At 35.3% G+C, this 26433-nt stretch overlaps 1 protein-coding gene across 6 annotated transcripts in view; it reads left to right on the plus strand.

The window, feature by feature from the left end:
- NCOA1 (nuclear receptor coactivator 1) overlaps nucleotides 1-26433 on the plus strand; it is a 211905-nt gene that overhangs the window by 78383 nt on the left and 107089 nt on the right. For all 6 annotated transcript variants that reach the window (XM_012453316.3, XM_012453317.3, XM_064363898.1 and 3 more), the window contains 2 exons: nucleotides 2134-2287; nucleotides 21925-22030. In XM_012453316.3, the coding sequence (XP_012308739.1) occupies nucleotides 21942-22030 (89 nt within the window). In that variant the 5' untranslated portion in view covers nucleotides 2134-2287; nucleotides 21925-21941. The remainder of the gene's footprint in view (nucleotides 1-2133; nucleotides 2288-21924; nucleotides 22031-26433) is intronic.

Consider the following 26433-nt stretch of genomic DNA (forward strand, 5'->3'; position numbering starts at 1 on the left):
TTTTTTGTTTTTCCACCAGATTTTGGAAATTTTCAATCATTATTTTCCATAATACTATTTCTGCCCCAGTGTCTTTCTCCTGTCATTCTGGGAATCCAGTTACATGCTTGGTATTGCCAACAGATTACAGAAGGGTGTGTGTGTGTGTGTGTGTGTGTGTGTGTGTGTGTGTGTGTGTGTGTGTGTGTGTATTACATGCTTGGTATTGCCAACAGATTACAGAAGGGGTGTGTGTGTGTGTGTGTGTGTGTGTGTGTGGTTTCCCCAGATTACAGAAGGGATGTGTGTGGTTGTATGGTTTCTTTTCTCTCTGTTCTTCAGACTGGGTACTATTTTCATTTCAAGTTCACTGACTTGTTTTTCTGCTGTCACAAATCTACTGTTAAGTCTGGCCAGTGAATCTTAAAATTTGTATTGAACTATCTAGCTCTTGAATTTCCATTTATTTATCAGTCTCCATTTGCTGTAATCATTTCTCATGTGTTTACCCATAATCATATATATATATATATATATATATATATATATATATATATATTTTTAATCTTTAAACATGTTTATAATAACTACTTTCACATCTTTGTTAGGTAATTCCAGCACCTAAATCATCTTCTGTTGTGTTTCTATTGACCACCTTTTCTCCTGATCTGGAGTTACATTTTCTACCTTCTTTGCATGTTTAGTATTTTTTGTTGTATACTGGATGTTGTGGATTGTTATCTCTTTTTGAAGAGTGTTGATTTATCTTCTAGCAGACAGCTAAATTACTGGCTGGCAAAAATACACTTAACTATACAATCAGCAATTACAGTCCTAGGCATTGAAATGAAAACGAACATTTTTACAAAAGCCTGTACACAAATATTCATAGCAGCTCTATTTGTAATAGCCAAAAACCAAATAACCCAAATGCACTTTAAAGGACAAATGGTGAAAAAAACTGTGGTACCACTGTACCACGGAGCAATAAAAAGGAATGAACTGTTGATACATGCACCAAACTGGATGGATCTCAAGGGCATTATGCCGAGTGAAAAAAAGTCAACTTGAAAAGATCTTATGATGTATGATTCAATTTATGTAGTATTCTCAAAGTGACAAATTATAGAAATAGGGAACAGATTGCAGTTGTCAAGAGTTAAGGAAAGGGGAAGGTGGATATGATTATAAACAGCAAGACAGAATTCATTTACCTGTGGTGATGGAGCAGTGAATCTCAATTGTGGTATAGTTATATGAATCTGCACATGTGCTAAAAGGTCATGGAATTGTAAATGAAGACATATAAAAAATGAGTGTGTGCAAAAACTGGCAAAATTCAAGTGAAGTCTGTAATCTAGTCTAGTTAATTTTCAGCTTTCATTTAGCTCTGATCTACATTCTCTAATGCCTCAAGCCAATAAGACTGTGGTTTTCTCCTTTAAGGCTAGCCTCTCTGCACTTTAGTGGGAGTACTGGGAAGAGTTCCTTTACTGGGGAGTCTTGTAAGTGTGTATCTCACCCAATATAGTTCCTTTCTTTCAATGATCAGAACCTCTACAATTTCTGTCTGCCTGGGTCACTTTGCAATTTCTTCAAACAGTTGTTTTTTATATTTTGTCCAGAGTGTATAACTGTTACCTGTGGGCAAGTTCATTTAATATAAGATAATTCATCATTATTAGAACCAGAGCTTAACTACCATCATTTTGAAGTATTACAAATATAAAATGTTTGTAAACTTTTTCAATTAAAAATTTGAAGGTAAAATATGATAGGAGTATTACATAAGTAAAGAATTATGTGATAATTGAAAATATGAAAAAAATCTGAATTTATAAGCGGGAAGAAGGATATATATACAAATGCAGCCAGAAACAACTTTTAAAAGACATATAAATGAATCTTTCAGAAGTTTAAGGATAGAATGCAATTAAGCAACATTCGCAAATAGGAATATATACTTAATCACCAGAAAGGACTTAAGCTGTAAAATCAGATATTTATCCATTGTCTTTTGAAAATATTTTTCCATTTAACTCTAAAATTTGCATTTCTTTTCTTTTTCTAGCATATCTGATCTTTATTATTTCTTGGGGAATAAAATGGCAGTTTGACTTCCCTTCTGCTTTTATTTTTGTCTTTTTATTCTAGTTTGTATAATTGACCTTAAATGAGGTGAAAGTGAAGAGACTAGAGCCACCTCTGGAAAACATCATTATCCCATTCCCCGGGAAGCTACGCTCTGGAACACAAGATTTGACCATATCTGTTTTGAGGATTCATTATGAACAAAGAAGTCTCCCAGGTAGGAATTGTAGTTTATTTTTAAAGAGCTTTGTCTCTGTAAAAATATGGAGGAAAAATGATTACCTGTTGGCTATTATCTTTTATGGAAATATGTATTAGATCTGGGATGCTTCAATGTTAGTGTAAAACGGGTGCTGACATTCCTAAGTGAAAGTGATAGAAAAGTTCTAGTATACACTTTATGAGCCATTTTAGTGTATGTTGAAATCACTGTAGGCTTCAGATCTTACATCTTATGATGAGACCCTCAAAGTCCTTGCTGAATTGAAAATGGCAGCAGAAAAACTGGAGTAAATCATCCCCAAATTTGCTTCATATATATTTAACATATATCCAGTCTTTAATTTTATTGATATATGCATAAAATTACATAATATATACCTATATAATTATAGATATACCTGTATAATGTATAGGTAATTATAACCTGTGTAATTTATGCATATATAATGTCTATATGGGCATTTTTACATTGTTGCTGTTTTAGTGTTTGTGAACTAGCTGGGAATAAAACCAGTGTATCCATGAACATACTAATAGGAGCAGTAGAAAAATAAACATGCACCAAGCCAGGACAATAGATAAAGAGATGAAGAGTATCAGAAACTGATAAATCAGTAAGGGAAAACTTCCAGGAGAAAATTTGTTACTTAATAGACTTTTAATTGAATTATACATAGATAAAAATTAAAAATTAGGAGGGGTGCCAAGATGGCCGAGAGGAGACAACACTGGAATGCAGCTCCCAGCAAATGAGATGCAGAGGGCTAGAAGACTTCACAATTCCAAGTGAGGTGCCAGGTTCATTTTGCGGGGACTGGAAGGACTCTGAAAGTAGCCCAGGGAGGGAACCAAAGCAGGATGAGAGCCGCCCAGGCAGAATGAACCAAGATAGGGTGGGGCGAGTCCTCACCTGGAACATGCAGCCGGCTGGGAGGGTTGGGGGACTTAACCCCCTCGGTGTTCTGATTTGGATCCTCTGCTTATGTCATCCCTCCTGCGGCCCACGAGAGCCCCGCCAGACTGAGGGGCGCTGTGGGTTGTTGATGCAAATTTGAGCCACCACTCCCACCTGGTGCTGTAAGTTGTCAGCCGGACCAGGGCGGAAGTTTGGACTAACACCAGCAGGACAGAACAACATATCCCACAGAAAGAGGCAGAATTGAAAGCAAGGAAACAGGTCATAAGGCCTGGCAAGCCCCACCCCCAACAACTCAAACTGAAGCCCGAGTGCCGGAGAGCTTGGTAACGAATACAGCTGTTTGACTCCAACCAGATCATGCTCAGGGAAGGAGAGACGCCACTGGGAAGGTGGGGCTAATTTCACCTGCAAACAAACCCCAGGGGAAGACCACCCACCCAATCAACCTGACTGAATCCGAGGCAGCCTAGCAGCGCCTCTACAGGCCAAAAAAGATATAGCTCCAACCGCAAAAGAAAGGACATCCACCCAGAGATATCTCCCGAAATCACCAAATTCAAAAATCAAAGGGAGATTAATCCACGAAGATGGGAAAAAACCAGCGCAAAAAGGATGAAACCTTCAAAGATCAGAACACCTCCTCCCCTCACAACTCCTCACCATCAAGGGAACAAAACAAGACAGAAAATGAGTGTGATGAATTGACAGAAGCAGGCTTCAGAAGCTGGATAATGACAAACTTCTCTGAGTTAAAAGACCGTGTTCTAACCCAATGCAAAGAAACTAAGAACCTTGAAAAAAGATTGGACGAAATGCTAACTTAGAGAATGCAGCTTAGAGAAGAACATAAATGACTTGATGAAGCTGAAAAACACAGCATGAGAACTTCATGAGGCATGCACAAGTTTCACCAGCCGAATCAATCAAGCAGAAGAAAGGATATCAGAGATAGAAGAGCAAATCAATGAAATAAAATGAGAAAATAAAAGCAAGATTAGAGAAAAAAGAGTGAAAATAAATGAGCAAAACCTCCAAGAACTATGGTATTATGTGAAAAGACCTAATCTACACTTGACCGGCATACCTGAATATGATGGGGAGAATGAGTCCAAGTTGGAAAACACTCTTCAGGACATTATCCAAGAGAACTTCCCACCCTAACAAGACAGGCCAACATTCAAATCCAGGAAATACAGAGAACACCACAAAGATATTCCTCAAGAAGAGCAACCCCAAGGCACATAATAGTCAGATTCACCAGGGTTGAAATGAAGGAAAAATCCTAAGGGCAGCCAGAGAGAAAGATCGAGTCACCAACAAAGGAAAGACCATCAGACTCACAGCGGATCTCTCGGCAGAACCTCTACAAGCTAGAAATGAGTAGGGGCCAATATTCAACATCCTTAAAAGAAAAGAACTTTCAACCCAGAATTTCATATTTGGCCAAATTAAGCTTCATAAGTGAAGGAGAAATAAAATCCTTTACGGACAAGCAATTGCTCAGAGATTTCGTCACTACAAGACCTACCTTACAAGAACTCCTGAAGAAGTACTAAACATGGACAGGAACAACCAGTACCAGCTACTACAAAAACGTACCAAATAGTAACAACATAGAAAGGAAGAACCAGTACCAGCCGCTCCAAAAACGTACCAAATGCTAAAGAGCATTGACACAATGAAGAAACTGCACCAACTAATGGGCAAAACAACCAGCTAGCATCAAAATGGCAGGATCAGATTCACACATAACAATATTAACCTTAAATGTAAATGGGCTAAATGGCCCAATCAAAAGACACAGACTGGCAAATTGGATAAAAAGTCAAAACTCATTGGTGTGCTGTATCCAGGAAACCCATCTTACATGCGAGGATACACATAGGCTCAAAATAAAGGGATGGAGGAAGATTTACCAAGCAAATAGAGAGCAAAAAAAAGGAAGAGTTGCAATCCTAGTAGAAGGGCATTACATAATGGTAAAAGGATCAATGCAACAAGAAGAGCTAATCATCCTAAATATATATGCACCCAATACAGGAGCACCCAGATACATAAAGCAAGTTCTTAACAACCTACAAAGAGACTTAGACTCCCACACAATAATAGTGAGAGACTTTAACACTCCACTGTCAGTATTAGATCAATGAGACAGAAAATAAACAAGGATATCCAGGACTTGAACTCAGATCTGGACCAAGCAAACCTAATAGACATCTACAGAACTCTCCACCCCAAATCCACAGAATATGCATTCTTCTCAGCACCACATCACACCTACTCTAAAATTGACCACATAATTGGAAGTAAATCACTCCTCAGCAAGTGCAAAAGAACAGAAATCATAACAAACAGTCTCTCAGACCACAGTACAATCAAATTAGAACTCAGGATTAAGAAACTCACTCAGAACCACACAACTTCATGGAAGCTGAACAACTGGCTCTTGAATGCTGACTGGATAAACAATGAAATGAAGGCAGAAATAAAGATGTTCTTCAAAACCAACGAGAACGAAGACACAATATACCAGAATCTCTGGGACACATTTAAAACGGTGTCTAGAGGAAAACTTATAGCAATAAATGCACACATGAGAAGCAAGGAAAGATCTAAAATCGACACCTTATCATCAAAATTGAAAGAGCTAAAGGAGCAAGATCAAAAAAACTCAAAAGCTAGCAGAAGACAAGAAGTAACTAAGATCCGAGCAGAACTGAAGGAGATAGAGACACAAAAAACCCTTCAAAAAATCAATAAATCCAGGAGCTGGTTTTTTGAAAAGATCAACGAAATAGACAGACCACTAGCCAGATTAATAAAAAAGAAAAGAGAGAAGAATCAAATAGATGCAATAAAAAACAATGAAGGGAATATCACCACCAATTCCACAGAAATACAAACTACCATCAGAGATTACTACGAACAACTTTATGCACATAAAGCAGTAAACCTGGAAGAAATGCATAAATTCCTGGACACTTGCACCCTCCCAAGCGTAAACCAGGAAGAAGTTGAAACCCTGAATAGACCAGTAACAAGGGCTGAAATTAAGACAGCAATTAATAGTCTACCAACTAAAAACAGCCCAGGTCCAGATGGATTCATAGCCGAATTCTACCAGACATACAAAGAGGAGCTGGCACCACTCCTTCTGAAACTATTCCAAACAATACAAAAAGAGAATCCTTCCCAAATCATTTTATGAGACCAACATCATCCTGATACCAAAGCCTGGCAGAGACTCAACAAAAAAAGAAAACTTCAGGCCAGTATCCATGATAAACATAGATGCAAAAATCTTCAAGAAAATACTGGTAAACCGATTGCAACAGCACATCAAAAAACTTTTCCATCATGATCAAGTAGGCTTCATTCCAGGGATGCAAGGCTGGTTCAACATACGCAGGTCTATAAACATAATCCACCACATAAACAGAACCAAAGACAAAAACCACATGATTATCTCAATAGATGCAGAGAAGGCCTTTGACAAAATTCAACAGCCCTTTATGCTAAAAACTCTCAATAAACTAGGTATCAACGGAACATATCTCAAAATAATAAAAGCTATTTAAGACAAACCCACAGTCAGTATCATACTGAATGGGCAAAAACTGGAAGTATTCCCTTTGAAATCTGGCACTAGACAAGGATACCCTCTCTCACCACTTCTATTTAGTATAGTATTGGAAGTTCTAGCCACAGCAGTCAGGCAAGAAAAAGGAATAAAGGGTATTCATTTAGGAAAGGAGGAAGTCAAATTGTCTCTATTCGCAGACGACATGATTGTATATTTATAAGACCCTATCGTCTCAGCCCAAAATCTCCTGAAACTGATAAGCAACTTCAGCAGAGTCTCAGGATACAAAATCAATGTGCAAAAATCACATGCATTGCTATACACCAATAACAGATGTAAAGAGAGCCAAATCAAGAACGAACTGCCATTCACAATTGCTTCAAAGAGAATAAAATACCTAGGAATACAACTAACAAAGGATGTAAAGGACCTCTTCAAGGAGAGCTACAAACCACTGCTCAAAGAAATAAGAGAGGACACAAACAAATGGAGAAACATTTCATGCTCATGATTAGGAAAAATCAATATTGTGAAAATGACGATACTCCCCAAAGTAATTTATAGATTCAATGCTGTCCCCATCAAGCTACCTATGATCCTCTTCACAGAACTGGAAAAAAAACACCTTAAACTTCATATGGAACCAAAAGAGAGCCCATATAGCCAAGACAATTCTAAGCAAAAAGAACAAAGCTGGAGGCATTATGCTACCTGACTTCAAACTATACTACAAGGCTACAGTAATCAAAACCGCACAGTACTGGTACCAAAACTGCGATATAGACCAATGGAACAGAACACAGGCCTTGGAGGCAATGCCACACATCTACAACAATCTAATCTTTGACAGACCTGATAAAAACAAGCAATGGGGAAAGGATTCCCTGTTTAATAAATGGTGTTGGGAAAACTGGCTAGCCATGTGCAGAAAGCAGAAACTAGAGCCGTTCTCTGACACCTTACACTAAAATTAACTCCAGATGGATTAAAGACTTAAACATAAGACCTAATAGCATAAAAACCCTAGAAGAAAACCTAGGCAAAACCATTCAGGACATAGGCATAGGCAAGGACTTCATGACTAAAGCACCAAAAGCATTGGCAACAAAAGCCAGAATAGACAAATGGGATCTAATTAAACTCCAGAGCTTTTGTACAGCAAAAGAAACAATCATTAGAGTGAACCGGCAACCAACAGAATGGGAAAAAATTTTTGCAATCTACCCATCAGACAAAGGGCTAATATCCAGAATCTACAAAGAACTGAAACAAATTTACAAGAAAAAAACAAACACATTCAAAAGTGGGCAAAGGATATGAACAGACACTTTACAAAAGAATACATTTATAAGGCCAAAAAACATGGAAAAATGCTCATCATCACTGGTCATTAGAGAAATGAAAATCAAAACCACATTAGGATACCATCTCAAGCCAGTTAGAATGGTGATCATTAAAAAATCTGGAGACAACAGATGCTGGAGAGGATGTGGAGAAATAGGAACACTTTTACACTGTTGGTGGGAGTGTAAATTAGTTCAACCATTGTGGAAGACAGTGTGGCGATTCCTCAAGGACTTAGAAATAGAAATTCCATTTGACCCAGCAATCCCATTACTGGGTATATATCCAAAGGATTATAAATCATTCTGTTATAAAGACACATGCACACATATGTTCATTGCAGCACAGTTTACAATAGCAAAGACCTGGAACCAACCCAAATGCCCATCAATGATAGACTGGACAAGGAAAGTGTGGCATATATACACCATGGAATACTATGCAGCCATAAAAAATGATGAGTTTGTGTCCTTTGTAGGAACATGGATGAACCTGGAAACCATCATTCTCAGCAAACTGATACAAGAACAGAAAATCAAATACCACATGTTCTCACTCATAGGCGAGTGTTGAACAATGAGAACACATGGACACAGAGAGGCGAGCATCACACATGGGTCTATTGGGGTAGAATAGGGGAGGGACAGCGGCAGGTAGGGAGGTTGGGGAGGGATAACGTGGGGAGAAATGCCAGATATAGGTGATGGGGGATGGAGGCAGCAAACCACATTGTCATGTATGTACCTATGCAATAATCCTGCATGTTCTGCACATGTACCCCACAACCTAAAGTACAATAAAATAAATAAATATAAACAAACATATAACTTTTTATTTATTATGTACTGAACATATTTGTGTAAATATTGCCTGGGTTAAGAAGTAGAACAATACCACCGTCCCAGAAGACCTCTTCATCCTTGTGCCCCGACTGTGCGCCCATTCACTTTTAAAAGTAGAGACACTTGTCACCATGGAGAATGATAGCTGTCAACCTAGAGTGTGAGGTTTTGTAGATGATAGAAGTAAAAGGCAGTAAAATTTAGTTGGCTGACAATGCCTGTGTTTAGAAAAAACAGTAAGTTTGGAAATTTGAGTCAAGACTCTCAGTTGGCAGAGACATTTAATGCAGGGACGGGAGGTACAAAATTATGTAAGAAGGTATTCATCTAATCTTACTGTCTCTGCCTCTTTAAAATTTCATGAGTTTCTGGAACAAACACAACTCTCGGTTTCTGACTTTTATTAACTGATGATACATTTGTATTTACAGGTTGAGTGCCCCTTACCTGAAATGCTTGGGACTAGAAGTATTCCATTTTTTGAATTTTAAAATATTTGCAGTATGCTTATCAGCCGAGCATCCAAAATCCAACATGCTCCCATGAGCATTTCCTTGGAATATCATATTGTGGAGCATATCAGAATTTGGATTTGGGATGCTCAGCCTGTATTAATTTATGTTTTCTGTTGTTTCTAATCAGACTGTTGATTCTCCACAAGGGGAGATAAATGAATTAACCTTTCTGATTAAAAAAGGAAGTTTTGCAGAGCAGGATGTATTATAATAAAGAGAAATTTTAATTTAGTGAGAGAACCATCTCTTTAAGAGTTTTCAGGAAAGGAATGTTAGTACCTTGACTTTATGGAAGAGAAAGGAGGAGAAAATAGAATAATGTAGTGATTGAACATTATCTTAGTGTCTGTCTTTCCTCATTGTTCACTGAGTGACTCTAAGAAAATCATGTTTTCCTGATTATGACATTTTTTCATCTTTTCTATTTCTTCTTAACTCTAAAAACAATTTCAAATGTACTGAATAGTTACAAAATTGCTAGACTGAACACCTGCATGCCCATTGCCCAGTTTCACCAATTATAAACATTTTGTGGCTTTTGCTTTATCTCTCTCTGTATTTACTTTTACCCTTCCCCCTCTACCATTATGATGATTATAATGAACCATTTGAGAAAAAGTTGTAGACAATCATGATCCTTCACTCTAAAATATTTCCTACTTAACCACAACGTAATAATCAACTCAGGAAACTTAACATTTTTTATTGCTGTTATCTAATATATAGTCCACATTAAAATTTTACCATTTGTCTGATTCACAATCATAGATTGCATAGTTACCACTTTTGTTTGGTTTCCTTTTTTTTTTTTTTTTGAGACAGAGTCTCACTCTGTCGCCAGGCACCAGGCTGGAGTGCAGTGGCACAATCTCGGCTCACTGCAACCTCCGCCTCCCGGGTTCACACAATTCTCCTGCCTCAGCCTCCTGAGTAACTGGGACTACAGGCACGTGCCACCACGCCCAGCTAATTTTTGTGTTTTTAGTAGAGACAGGGTTTCACCATGTTGGTCAGGATGGCCTCGATCTCTTGACCTCATGATCAAGAGATCTTGATCTCTTGACCTCATGACCTCCTGATCGCCTTGGCCTCCCAAAGTGCTGGGATTACAGGCTTGAGCCACTGCGTCTGGCCTTGTTTGGTTTCCTTTAACCTGGAATAGTTTATCAGCTTTTCTTTGTTTTCATAATAGGGCCTTCCATGATAAGGACATTGGGGAAGAATACAGGCCAGCTATTTTGTACAGTGATTATCTGTTTCCACCTATCTCCTTCCTAAAAAGACTGTGATATGGGACTTTTTTTTTCTGAGAACATTGTCTTAAATAACAAAGCCTACAAAGAGTTTTCAAGATGAAGTCTATTAGAACAAAGGAAGAGCCCAAAATCCTAGAAAGTAGAATCACTAAGATAATTTAGGTGTTATTGAAAGGAATTACGTACATACATACACACACACACATACACTCTCTCTCTCACTTACACAAATGTGTGTGTGTGTGTGTGTGTGCATATGTATATATATATAATTTTAGAATCCAAGATTTATAAACTTTGGAACAAAAATTAGGGTTTGTAAAAGCAGAACTTTTGATTTCGATGGAACAGTGCATTTATATTTTAAAGTACTTGACATCTTATAGGAAATAATTTGTTTTATATTATAATGTACCATAGAAGGTAAGTCATGATTAGCTATATGAATAACTTTATTTTCATATGATGTTTCGACTAAGAATAGAAAAGATTTTTTGTCTGTATGTTTGAGTACCTTGTATACTACCTATTTTTTAGATGTGGTATATTTTAATGTCACCTTTTCTGTAAGTCTCTTACTGGATATATTAGGGAAATGTTTTGATATGGAGACCAAAGCAAAAGATAGGGACTATATTGATGGCTTTTCTATTGACCTGTTATGTGACTGTGGGCTAGTTATATAACTTAAGGCATATGCAAATTTTGGAATCAGGCTACCTAAGACCAGTTTCTTCCTTTGCCACTTAAGTTGTTGGGCAGATTAAGTAACTTGTCCATGCCTTGGTTTTCTTATTACTGAAATGGATTATAATATTACCTACCCGATGTTTTATGAGTGAATGAGTTAGTAAGGTTTATGAGGGAATGAATTAACATAGGTTAGTAATTAATTAACATAGAATAGTGATTTGCACATAGTAAATCTTAAATAAGTGTTAGTATTCATTATCGTCATCATCATCATCAAGCATAGTTTATTTATTGGTATGATAAAACTGTCAAAATGGAGATAATAATATACTTCTTAGGGTAATTGTAAGGAATAAGTGAATTAATGCATATAAAACATATAGTACATATTTAATTTGTATAATGTCACATCCTTTAGTTAAATGCATATTAATGGGCTTATATTTTAACTTCTAAGTTTTTATTATTTTGTTTCTCTCAAATTCTTTGTTACTATTGACTTTCTAATGTGAAAGTGGCAACTGGAAAGGTAAGCATGCTTATACCACTGAAGTGGCCTATAGTCAGAATATTTGAGAAGTACTGTACTGGGTAACAATTGCAGGGGTTCTTATTCTAAAAATTTAAAAGTCTGCATCTCCAGTTTAAAATGTATGAGCATTCCTTTTATTGTTATTATTCTGTTTTTGTAATTATCCTGTTGAGAACACTGGAAAATGGAATTTGAGTTTCACTTGTCCCAAGTTAGTCTTTAGCTGGTCATTGCAGTGGAAGGAATATAGCTAGCTGTATTTAGTATGAGCATTAAGAGGATATTGATGCTATTTAACCAGCTGTTTACATGAAATGCTTGGGAATTTTTTTTTTATTTTTCAATGGATATCAATAAAGTATTGCAGAATGTAAATGAATCAAGTAAGATGACTTAGGTTTTAAGCTGGACTTTAAAAAATGCTTACCTTTTCTATAAATGTGGTCAACGAAGATTGGCTCATATTGTGATTTTATCTGTGCCCTTTCCCTTTCAGGTTGGGAGGGTGACCCTGAAATTAACTGGAGATTTTCCTGACTTGATCATTTTATAACACCCTCAAAATAAATTCCATTGTTTTGGTAAATTATTTTGACCCATTTGACTCTATGACTTTGGTACTTCTACCATGTATCATTAAAGAATAGATTTTAGTGTATTTATTTTTCTTTTATTGCTGTAGATATGTATATTTAACTATACTGTATTCTGAAGTGGGTTTCTAAAATAGTTGATGAAAATTGAACAGCTCCTGATCTGGGGCTGAATTCTTTATTTTAGATATTAGAGTAATTTTATGTGATAAATGTGATTATTTAGTGTGATTATTTATTCACTTTTTTGTATTTAATTTTTTTTTTTTAAAGAGACAGAGTCTAGCTATTTAGCCCAGATCAGACTTGAATTCCTGACTCAAATGATTCTCCCACCTCAGCCTTCTGAGTAGTTAGGATTATAGACACATACTCCTGCACCCAGCAACACTGAAATTTTTATCACTCAGTTTTGTCTGTGTAAATGACAAAGCAAAATGATTATCATTTTTTGTTTTAAGGCTGCTTCTGCAAAACTCTTATAAAACTCTTCTCCTATACACCTTCATGTAAATATCAAATACTTACATTGTTGTTTATACCCGCCAAACATAGCTGTAGTTGGAAGGAATTATTTTTCTTCAAGAAATACCAACACAAATTAGAGTGGATTTTGGAAGTCATGTGCAGTATACCTGCAGTAACTCTATGTCACTCTAAGATAACTGGACTCATAGTTTCATAAGGAAATGTTGAGTTATTTTTGCTAATTTATTCTAATAAGATAGCTGCCACAAATATGTGTTGCAATGCTATTTTTCCTAAGTCATGAATTAATATACTAGGAATATTTTAATAAGGCAAATACATGTTTATTCTTTATCTTAAAATTAAATTTTAAATGAAGCCAATATGAGGAAAATATTGAGTTTTAAAACTAATTTCGTTTTCCTTTTTCTATGTATGTTAATAGAAAACAAAAATGAACTTTTATTCTTTTTTCAAACTTATGTGTATTTAGAAAAAATTAATGCAAATAAAAAAAGCATTATCTCAATCTGTGGAATAAGCTTTTAGTGGTAAACACAAATGTATTAAACATATTGTTTCAAACATTAGATACATTTAGAGGTTAAGTTACCAAATCCTTGATAATGTCCTTATTATTAGCATAATAAATTTAAAAGACTGCACAGAATCCTCTTTTACCAAAAGCACTTTAAGAAAAATCTAGTATTTTATATAATCAGTAAAATAAGATTAAATGGTGTTTTGATTTTTAAAAATTCATTGATTGCTTTGAATCCATTTATTTGCTTTTGCTTTTTATTCTTGGCCATAATGGTTAAGACGCTGACAAGTCATTTATGGTAGAAGCTTATCAGAGCAGGGTCTCTTCTCTGGGCCAAGGATAACTACCATCTGAATTTGGGCCCCTGGCTTTGTGGATTTTGAGAGAATTTTTGTTTCCAGACATTTCAGAAAATCCCTGCCCATTCATTAGCTTAAAAATATCTAGTATTCAACAAAAGTTAGGAGGCATGCAAGGAAACAAAAAAATATGGCCCATTTACAGAAAAAATAACAATTAGTAGTATCTGTCCTTAGGGGGCCAGACATTGGACCTATTAAACAAAAAAGAAAATGTAGATAAGTCGAACTTCACTAAAATTAAAAACTTTTGTTTATCAAAGAATACTATAAAGAAAATGAAAAGATAAACCACAGGATTGGAGAAAATCATCTGCAAGTCTTATATCTGATAGGCTTCTAGTATCCCGAATGTAAAGCACTCTTATGACTTAATAAAAAGACAAGTTAACCAACCCCAAATCCTACAACTCAATAGCAAGAAAACATATAAGCCAGATATCAAAGGACCTGAAAAGACTTTTCTTCAAGGACGACATAAAAATAGCCAACAGGTATATGAAAGGTTCTCAGCATCATAAAATAATCAAGAAAATGCAAGTAAAAGCTGCTATATCACCTCACATCTATCAACTACTAGGATAGATGTTACAAGTTGAATATCACTTATCCAAAATGCTTGAGGGACCAGGATTGTTTCATATTTTGGACTTTGTGGATTTTGGAATATTTGCATTATACTTTTCAGTTGAGCATTCAAAATCTGAAATGCAAAATGCTCCAATGAGCATTTCCTTTTAGTGTTATGTTTGCATTCAAAAATTTTTGGATTTTGGAGCATTTTGGGTTTGGGATTTTTAGATTTGGGATGCTCAACCTATATCAAAAAGACAAAAGATAACAAGTGTTGGCAAGGGTGTTAAGAAAAAGAAACACATGTACACTTTTTGAGGGAACTTAGAATGGAGCAGCCATTATGAAAAACAGTGTAGATACTCCTAAGGAAACTAAAACTAGAATTACTATATGACCCAGCAATCCCTTTTCTGGGTATATACTCAAAAGTGATGACATAAGCTCATAAAACTATCTGCACTCCCATGTTGATTGCAGCATTATTCACAAGAGCTGAGATGTGGAAACAACCTAGGGGTTTGTCAGTGGACAAATAGATAAAGAAGCTGTAGTGTATATGTACAATGAAATATTACTCAGCCGTTAAAAGGGAGGAGATCCTGCCATTTGCCAAATAAGTCAGACACAGAAAGAAGAATATTACACAATCTGATTTACATGAGGCATCTTTAAAAACAAAGTGAAATATACAGAGATAGAGAATAAAACATTGCCATAGTGGGAAAAAAATGGGTAGCTATGGGAGACGATGGATATGTTCATTTGTTTCATAATAATAACCATTTTACTACATATCCATATCTCATTACATCATGTTGTATATCTTAAATATACACAGTAAAATTTAGTTTTTAAAAAACAGGCAAAGGACCTGAATACACACGTCTCCAAATAAGATATACAAAAGGCCAGTGGTGCAAGAAAAGATGTTTGGTGTCATTAGCGATTAGGGAAATATAAATCAAAACCATATTGAGATACCATTTCACACCCTCTAGGATGGCTATAATTTTTTTAAAGGCAGGAAATTGTTTGGCAAGGTTGTGGGAAACTGGAACCTTTGCATATTACTGGTGGGAATTTTAGATGATGTAGTACTGTGGAAAACTGGTTTTGACAGTTCCTCAGAAAGTTAAGAGTTACTGTATGGCCCAGCAGTTCCACTCCTAGTTAAATGCTCAAGAGAATTAAAAACATGCCCACATAACAGTTTGTACATAAATGTTCACAGGAACATTATTGGTAATATTCAAAAAATGAAAACAACCTAAATATCTATCAACTGGTGAATGGATAAACAAAATATGGCCTCTCCAAACAATGGAATATTACTCAATTATTAAAAAGACAGTGAAAATCTTAAAGTCTCTATCCTTCCTTAACACATGAGAAAGATTTTGGTTGCCATTGAAATGAAAAACTAAAATGAAAACTTGTTTCAAAGACCCTTATGTGTCTGAGGACTCCAGTTTGAGAAACATTTTTTATGGAAATTAGCTAGTTCAGATCTTTATTTATCATGTTTTTCCTGTGTGATGCCCTTCATACAACTGTTAACTTGGGGAGGTTAATATGTGTATATGAGCTCTTAGAGTGTCCCTCATATAGACACACACACACACACACACACACACACACACACACACACACACTTCTTTGTGCTCATTGACTGCTAAGCATTTTAAAGTATATTATTAGAAATGTTTATTAACTAATTGGTGGGGTTGTTTTAATTACACAGTTCTCAGCTAAATCCAAGAAATGTATGACAGATTTCTTATGTAGAAATTTTAAAATCAGCTGAATTATAAGGCACTGTTCTGTTTCTTTAGCCTTCACCTATTTAGTTTAGTCTGGTACATTTGAAAAGAAATAGAGTTTCTAGTTCCTAAAACTACTCTAGAGATTGCATAAGATTGGGTATAATTTAGCAACTCTTTTTAAATCAACAGGGTACTTTTACTTAGAAACTTTACCTCTTTTTAAAGAGCGATATGCAAATTGGTTTCCTAAAACCAACTTTTCTTTTCTTAATGGTCCTTATTTAAGTATCCTAACTGCCAAATATAGAGCCATTCCACATAAATACAACTGTAATAGTTTTTCCTCATCAGAAGTTTTACCTTGCTCTGTGTATTGTGTTTTGTAAACAGAAAGCAGTTAATTCCAGAATCATGCTATCAGCAAATTGTGGGTGACTATCTCATAGCTCTTCAGCTCTTGACTCTTATTTCAGTAGGCCAGCCTGCCTGGCTGCTGGAGTTGTTTGTTGTTGTCTCTCCCTAGCCCCAGAATCTCAGATGTAGCAGTTGTGAATCTCCAGCCTTAGTCCAAAGGTAGCACAGTATGGGAATATTGCTTTAGATCCAGATTTATTTATTACTGCAAATTATTCAATCTATGAGATTATATTATTCAGATCATATAACTGCAGCATGGCTTGGGTCTGCAGTACTGTGAAATATCACAGGTTTTTGTTTTTTTTTATACAAACTAATAGATCTTTACTTTTTCAAAATTAGAAGAAACATTTCCTAATTTCTAGGCCAAGAAGGCAGTTTGCTGTTTTTTTCCCCATTGAAAGTAAGACAATAAGGATTTCGAGAAAGTTCATGTTTCTCAATTATAAGAAAAATTTCAAAGATTTTAAAAATATTTTGGGAAATATTTAACCATAAAAAGTATCTTTGTTTTAGAAATCTTAACTGTCATATTAGTAAGATAGGTTAATTTTTTTTTAATTCATCACCTATTTATTTAGCTTCTCTATCTTTTAGGTATTTTGTTAAATATTAAATATACAATAAAAATTTCTTTAACTGGCTTTGAGTTCACAATCCCAAAAGGGAGACAAAAGAATTATATCTTATAGCACATTATAATAAAAAACATATGCTCAGGATTATTTTGAGAACAAGTAGAATTTCAGATGGATAAATTTTTAGATGGACGTAACCTAATTTCATCAGAGGCAGAAAAGATGGCCAACTAAGGAAACAAAAAGTGGCACCTGAACATGAAATAAGTACTAGCTAACTCTTTTCTTTTGAATTTGGGCAAATCCTAAAGTCTTTTTTTCAACTTCCTTGTTCAGCATTTTCTTCTGTCTTTTGTTTCTACTTTTGTAGAAGAGTTTAGAATTGATGCTTCATTATTATAAATTTATTGCATTATTTCATTTTTATATTACTGAAATTAAATGACTTCTTTACTTCTATGATATTTGATTAATCTTATTTATGCTCTGTGAATCTCCACAGGAAAAGAAGGTATATATTTTGTTCCAGTAATACGGTGAACCAATTATTTTTATTTTGTGTTTGAGTTTTAGAGTGGATGGGAACAAAACCATTGTTGGTCTCTTGACTTTCTTGTTGCAAGTCTGGTGTATTTGCCTTGCATTGGGGTTGTTCACCTTAAATTGTAAATTTTGCAAAAGCTAACTAGGTGTCTATATTTTCCTTACTGTGTATTCCTTCCTCTCCAGTCACCCCCATAGGTTTAATAAATTGTTTTAAAATACATTAATGTGTAATGTAGCTCATCTCATTTATCATTAATAGAAATCTGAAATTTAAAAGTGTGTCATATTTTATACATGTTTAATTTGAGGTGACAGTGGGATATCCAAATGGAAATGTCCAATTAACATTTGGACATTCAGATACCAAATTACTGAGATGAGAAAGATTGTATTTATCCTTCAGAGGAAGTCTTAGAATAAAAGTCAAATCCTGTCATCCTTCTGTTGTTAATCCTCCAGTGACTGCCTCAGTCACTGGGACTTAAAGTCCTTACAATGACTTTTGAGGCCTTACATGGTATAGCCTTCTATTATCTCTCTGACCTCATTGCCTACTCCCCTATTCCCCAGTTCTAGCCATGCTCACCTCTTTCATGTTTCTCAAAAAGCAGTTATGCTCCTGCCTTAAGGCCCTTCTACCTCCCCCTGCTAGAAGCACAATTCCTCCATATATCATTCTCTTGGCTCTCTCCCTTACCTCCTTCTTGCCTTTGCTCCTATCTCTCACTTTTTCAGTGAGTCCTTTCCTATCTATCTTACTTGCTTCCCTTCCACTTCCACATAATTAAGCCTCTATTTTTGTCTTAGTTTTCTCCATAGCTCTTATCACCTTCTAATATTAAGATTTCCTTTTTTGTTTTATGTATTGTCATCTTCCTCACAATAGAATGAAACTTTATTAGGACTGATTTTGTAAATTTTACTCATGACTGTATCCCTAGTGCCTAGAACAGAGGTTGGCATATGGTAAGAGCTCAGTAAACATTTGTGGCTAATTTAAATTGGTCTGCTCCCACACTGAGATCAATTTAAAGTTTTTTGGCTAATATTTACCTTTTTGTCTAATATTTACCTTTACTGAGAACATGAGATATTACCAAGGTTTTTAAAGTCTTTTCTTGAGATTGAAGCTAAAGTTAACATATATAATCTATATGCTTATATATATACACAAATGATATATATAACATTATATGTAGATTACATTGTAATACATAATACATGGCATATATAATCTATGAACACTTGATTGGACAGTCATTTAGTAACTCATTCACCAGATTCTGTAATAGACTCACACAATAAGTGAGAGCTGATGCAAACTTTATATGTTATGTTTAGGAGGTTGGATATTGTCCTATGGGTAATGAGGATTTAATAGACATACACTTGGTAGCCTACTCTTGTGGGTCTACAGAGGATAAACTTTAGGAGAACAAGACTGGAAACAGGGAGAAGCTATATTAGTAGTCCAGTAAGAGTTAAATGAAAACCTGAATTGAAATATTGGTAAAGGAGAATATGAAAAAGGGATGGATTTTGGAAATACTTGAGAAGTAAAAACTGACAAACCTTGGTGTTTGCTTGCATGCAAGATGTGAGAGAAGAGGCTAGAATGACTGCAGTGTACCAACTGAGACAAGAAATACAGGAGTAGAAAATAGGTTTAGAGAGAGACTTTGCCCAAGGTCAGACAAGTAGTGTTTAATCCACGACTTGAACAAGGTTTTTCTGGCCCCAAAGCCCTGGGGTTTTTGTTTGTTTTTACTTTTATTACCATTTTTAATTGATGCATAATAATTGAACATATTTATGGGGTACAGTGTGATATTTTGATACATGTATACAATATGTAATGATCATAGCAGAGTAATTAGCATGTCCATCACCTCAATCATTTTTCATTTCTTCATGTTGGGAACATTCAAAATCTACTCTTTTAGCTATTTGAAAATAAATTGTTGTTAATTATATTTACCTACAATGCTATAGAACACTAGAACTGATTCCTCATATTTAGCTGTACTTTTGGATCTGTTAAACAACCTCTGGCTATGCTCTCCTCCCTGCATCCTTCCCAGCCTCTAGTAACCACTATTCTATTGTCTACTTCCATGAGATTAACTTCTTGAGTTTACATGTGAGTGAGAGTATGCAGTAAATTTGTTCCTCTATGCCTGGCTTATTTCACTTAGCATAATGCCCTCCAAGTTTGTCCATGTTTCCATGAATGACAAGATTTCATTCTTTTTTGTGACTGTATGGTATTCCATTGTGTATATATACACCACATTTTCTTTATCCATATATCCATTGATGGACACTTAGGTTGATTTCATATCTTGGCTTATTGTGAATACTACCATGTAAATATTGGAGTGCACATATCTTTCCAACATACTGATTTCATTTCCTTTGGATATTTACATATTTTTAGGATTGCTGTATCAGATATATAGTAGTGCTATTTTTAGTTTTTTGAAGAACCTCCATGCTGTTTTCCAAATGGCTACACTAATTTACATTCCTACTAAAAATGCGTAAGATTTCCCTTTTCTCCTCATTTCTTCCCAGCATGGCAGTCCATCCTTTTAACTACCATGTTGCAGTAGGCAAATCTAGTTGATTCCTTATCAGGGAAATGAGACCTTGAAAATGACATTTAAGCAGGGATGCTTTTGCTGCTGTTTATAGGACAGATTAGAAGTGAGAATGACAGGAATTGAGAAGCAAGATTAAATGATCTTGCACTAATCTAGAATTAGGTATTTGGTTCCAAACAAGGATTATAACTGTATCTGGGAATGAAGAAGGAGGAGACAATCTTGTCAAGGAAAAATCAGCAGGATTTGGATTCCAGTTAGAAATGAGTAAAAAAGAAGAATAAAAAATGGTAAGATTGTAATCGTAGAAGCTGGAATTTTTCATAAATAACACTTCTAATATGGAGAAATTGAAAATGTGCCATTTTTGGTTGCATGAAATAATAAGTTTTTGATTAAAATTTTAGGGATTATTTGTGCACCAAAAAGATATGACAGTCATTGGCCTTCAGAAAAGGGCTAGAAGCAGAGTCAGTTTTAGAGAAAAGGGTTTACTTAGACATACCAATTAAAGCCATGTGACAGATTCTCAACATTCTTTATAATAAAGTTTCTCAGTATGGCTGCTATCATAAAGTGCTGTAGTTTAATAATTTAGAATGTTAGGAAAAGCTAAAGTTTCGCCCATTTAACAAGAATTGTCTTTCCTTTTATGAGGATAGATGGAGTAAAAGAGAACGGTGAAGTATGTTGTTTGGCACTAATAAAATCCAAAATGTAGTGATGATTGTAAGACCAAGGATAGGGTTCTGAGTTTCATTAGGGATTATATGGAGAATAATGGTTGATGAGGGACAGATCAGCAGGGATCTTTAAGTGCAGTCGCTAACTAGTGCAACATGTGAGAAACCTGGCTGGCATGCTAGGGGGAATGACTTTGTGTTCTCTGGCATCTATACCAAGATCCTAACATAGACTAAACATTTGATCTTTGTTGCCTGACTACGTAAACAAACGGTTAGGAGTATAGAACTCAAAGCGTAAAGTACAATTCAAAATCTAAATCTAGTTTATCACTTTAACTTAATTCTATATGTATTATTTATCTATCAATATAAAATCCCGAACCGTATGAGTGAAAGTTATTTTAAATTCTTTTTAAAGGCAGGTTCTAAATAATAAATGCAAAGAATAATTTATCTGACTCCAGTTCAACATTCAGCTTTTACATTTACACATGAAAATGATTTTTTTCTCTTTGGAAAAAAAATCTCAGTATCTGTTTAATTATTCTAACCACGTTTTCATCCTAATTGGTTCTAACAATTTCACAAAGGATTATTAATTTTATTTTACAGATATAGAAAAGGAAATATAGAAACACTATCTGATGACCTCTGTACTTTTATATAGATACTAATGTTTTTATGATGGCTGTAATTATCTATTCATTAAAATAGCACAATTTTTAGAAATTTTCTAACATAGGGGAGCTTCCCTACCTTTATTTGGTTGGAGAGGTCATAAGGGTAGATTTCTTACTGTTGTTCTTCCTGTTTAGGTGTGAAGTTTTTCAACATGAGTGGCCTCGGGGACAGTTCATCCGACCCTGCTAACCCAGACTCACATAAGAGGAAAGGATCGCCATGTGACACACTGGCATCAAGGTAGGAACACTCCTCTTAGTCTATTTTCGGCAGAGCTGCTTTATTACTTTCACTGCCACTTCACAGCTTTTGTTTAATCTACCCTAAGTTTAGTGTCTTTCTTTGAGTACTTCATACTCACCATGTTCTCTTCCTTCCCCCAGGGTCTTTGCACATGCTTCTCCCTCTATCCAGTATCCAGCCCACTTCCTCTTGATTTCCTTTAGTTAACACCTACTCATCCTTCAGATGCCAGCTTAGTCATTACATCCTTAAAGGGAGCCTTCTCTTCCTTCCATAACTGTTAGATCAACTTCCTTCATTCATGTATCTGTCTCAGGTGTTTTCATAGCCATGATCCATAATTGAAGATTTTTACTAGTTTGTGTGATTATTTCATGAATTCCTCCTAACTTCTCCGCTAGACTCTGAGCTGCCATTTGGTAAGGGACCTTGTCCATTCTTGCTCATCATTGTATCCTTAGTTCCTAGCACAGTGTGTGGCTTATATGTAGTAAGGACACAGTAAAGATTTGTCAAATGAATACATAAATCTATTATACATCTTTCGTTGCTATCATAGAACATTGTGGCATTAGTGGAACTAAGAAATACCGGGATTTTAAAAAATGATTATTGTGTAGTTAAATATTTGGTTTATTATAAGGAATATAACCACCTTAAACGGGCTAAAAGAGACCTAATGCTAAGGAGACCCTCACAAAGGCCAGATAGAGAAGAAACCTCAAATGCCATATAGATTTAAATATGCATAATTATATTCAGTCCTATTAACTTTTGATTAGTATTGCATTAACATGAATATACTACATTTGAAAAATTAATTTTTTACAAATATATTCCCTAGCTGCTCATTTAATATTCGATTAAAAAAGAGCAGCTAGCTTCCTACCTGAGAGCAACTTCCTACAATGAGTGGAGATTTTACTCCACTTATCTTCCAGAATTTAGAGGAAAGTGTTTCAGACTCCACACTGTTGACATTTTGAGTCAGATAATTTTTTTCTTATAGGGGAGCTGTCCTGTATTTTGCAGGATGTTTAGCAGTAGCCCTGCTTCTACACACCACATGTCAGTAGCATCTTAGTTGTAACAACCAAAAATGTCTACAGACATTGCCAAATGTCCCCTGGGGCCAGGGAAACAAAATCACCTCTAGTTGATAATCACTCATCTAGAGAGTAAAGCTACAGAAGACTCTCTATCCTTGGATTATATGCTTCTTTCTCATGGGAGGGAAGAAGAGAGGATTTTAACAGGACAATGCCAGGGCTCCAGGCTCGAGAAAGTAAAGTGACTCAGTTCAGAGAGCTGTTATAGAGAGACAATAATCTGAGTACTCATAATCACAAATAAGTGTCCAGATGCAGGGAGGAATGTTGAGATCAAGATACAATCTAGAAGTGTGCTGTCAAAAATTAATGCTCTTGTTTATATCTGCATATAAAGTCAGTCCTTAAAAGAAAAGTTAAGAATAAACAAATTAAACTATCTTTTACATTTTTTTTTTTTGGGAGACAAAGTCTCGCTCCATCTCCAGGCTGGAGTGCAGTTGCGTGATCGATCTCGGCTTACTGCAATCTCTGCCTTCCGGGTTCAAGCAATTCTCCCGTCTCAGCCTCTCGAGTAGCTGGGATATAGGCATGTGCCACCGCACCCAGCTAATTTTTTGTATTTTTAGTAGAGATGGGGTTTCATCATGTTAGGCAGGATGGTCTCAATCTCCTGACCTTGTGATCTGCCCGCCTCTGCCTCTTAAAGTGCTGGGATTACAGGTTTGAGCCACTGTACCTGGCCGCATTTAATTTTTTATTTGGGGAAATTTTTTAAATATATAAAAGAATATAGACTGAGAAACTATAGATATCCAACACAATGTAATTGATACTGTTTTATCATATCACTGTATTTTGTTAATATTTTAATCATATTTGCATAATCCTGTTTAAATAACAGTAATATATTACTTAACAATTGAATTAACAATTGAATTGATTTGTTTGTAGTAAATTTCTCCAATCTGTTTTTAATAATTATATATACACACACACATATCTTTGAGCCATATAGAGTATTTATTAAATTTACATAATTTATATAATACTATATATTTTCTATACTATACTTTTTTCAACATGGATTTTGAGAGTTAAATATGCATAGATGTATTCAGTCCTATTATTAACTTTTGATTAGTATTGGATTACATGAATATATCACTTTTGAAAAATGTGTTTTTCTACAAATACATTCCCTAGAGATAAACAGCCTGTTATAAATTTTCAGTGTCACAGCTAGCCCTGCAGCAAACATCCTCACACGTATCTCCTATTTTTATACATAAGAGTTTCTTTGGCTAGGCACAGCGGTTCACTCCTGTAATCCCAGCACTTTGGGAGGCCGAGGCAGGTGGATCACCTTAGGTCAGGAGTTTGAGACCAGCCTGGCTGTCTCTATTTAAAAAAAAAAAAAAAGCCAGATGTCATGATAGGCACCTATAATCCCAGCTATTCAGGATGCTGAGGCAGGAGAATTACTTGAAACCTGGACGTGGAGGTTGCAATGAGCCAAGATTGCACCACTGCACTCTAGCCTGGCCAACAAGAGCAAAACTCTGTCTCAAAAAAACACAAAGTTTCTTTAATATCTATGTAAATTTTTATGTTTACTAGGTAAGTACCACATTGTTTTTCAAATAACAGGCATTGAGAATTCCTCTTTTCCCACATTCTTACTAATACTGTTCTCTTCTCATTTTAACACTTTGCCAATCTAATGGGTGTGGGGTTATAGTTTTAAGGGCATTTCCATGATAATTAGATAAATTGATCATCTCTTTTTGGTCTTTTACTCATTTATATTTTTCTCCTTTGTGAATTTCTTGGTTGTATCTTTTGCCTATGTTCCTGCTGGGTTGTTTGTTCTTTTCTTTTTAATTTCTAAGACTTATTTAAAATTTTCTACTTACTAACCTTTTCTTGCTTATAATTGATACAAGTATCTTCTTCCAACCTTTTGGTTAACATTAGTTATGATTTCTCTTGACATACAAAGCCTTAGGTTTTCATGCGTCGAGCTTTTTAGGGTCTTGTTTAATAATTTTTCTTCTACTCTAAGGCTTTAAATACATTTTTGTATGTTTTCTTCTAATACACATTTAGGGTTTTGATTAATCTGTAATTTATTTTTGTGCATGGTGTAATGTAGGGACCTAATTTATTTATTCTGTTTCCAGTTATCAGTAATAACATTACCCTTGACTGGTTTTGCTGTTACCTTTATTATAAATCAAGTTCCTGTATATATAGAGATCTGGTTCTGAGCTTTCTTATGATACTTGCCTTGATATGTGATGGAACAAGTCATTCTTCTTTGTTATTCTTCAAATTCATATGCTGAATCTTCTTATGTGTTTTATTGGTTTATCTGTAGATGCTCTTTGATGTTTTTGTGTACATAACATCATTGAAAATATAAAAGTTTCACATCTTTTTCTCTTCTTTAGATATCTTAAAGATAATAATCTTCATATTTGCTTTAAAAATATTTGAAAGTACCATCTCCTTGAGGTTTATAAGTGAAATATAGGCTTCAGCTTTAACAAAATGATGTATTTGACATGGTAAACTGAAAATGTATAATTTTAAAACTGAGTTTATGTGTGATACCACCTTGTAATGTTTCTGTTCTCACAAGCATATGTGAATTCATTAATCATAAAGACCGTCTGTTAGACATCAGGGTATTGCCAGTATTGTACACAGATCCTTGGATAGGAGAGTTTCTCAGCAACTGTTTGGTGGGGTGAGATACCTCATATCTCCCTCCGGCTACCTCTTCTCCATTCATTCATTTTCCTAGGAGAAGGAGGATTAAAACGTTAATCTCAAAATTATAGGTAGCTGTCTTTATACTTGTTTAACATTTTCAGTTCAACTCAAGTACAGATTAAGTGCCTACTCTTCAGCCAGCACCATTTGCTTGATGTTTTAAGGATACAAGAGAGGCTGGGTGCGGTGGCTCACGCCTGTAATCCCAGCACTTTAGGAGGCTGAGGCAGGTGGATCACAAGGTCAGGAGTTGAGACCAGCCTGGCCAACATGGTAAAACCCCATCTCTACTAAAAAAATACAAAAATTAGCCGAGCATTGTAGCATGCACCTATAATCACAGCTATATGGGAGGCTGAGGCAGGAAAATTGCTTGAACCGAGAGGTGGAGGTTGCAGTGAGCCAAGATCACACCACTGCACTCCAGCCTGGGCGACAGAGTGAGACTCCATTTCTGTCTTTAGGGAGCTTACAAATCTGGTCATGCCACTCATTCTTCTTAAGCCCTTCTGGGCTCCTCATTTCCCTAAAAATAAATAATCATAATAAAAATGATGATAATAGATAACATTT

The sequence above is a fragment of the Aotus nancymaae genome, unplaced genomic scaffold, assembly GCF_030222135.1.
Source record: "Aotus nancymaae isolate 86718 unplaced genomic scaffold, 86718_ANA_hifiasm-v0.15.2.pri h1tg000057l, whole genome shotgun sequence".
NCBI lineage: Eukaryota > Metazoa > Chordata > Mammalia > Primates > Aotidae > Aotus > Aotus nancymaae.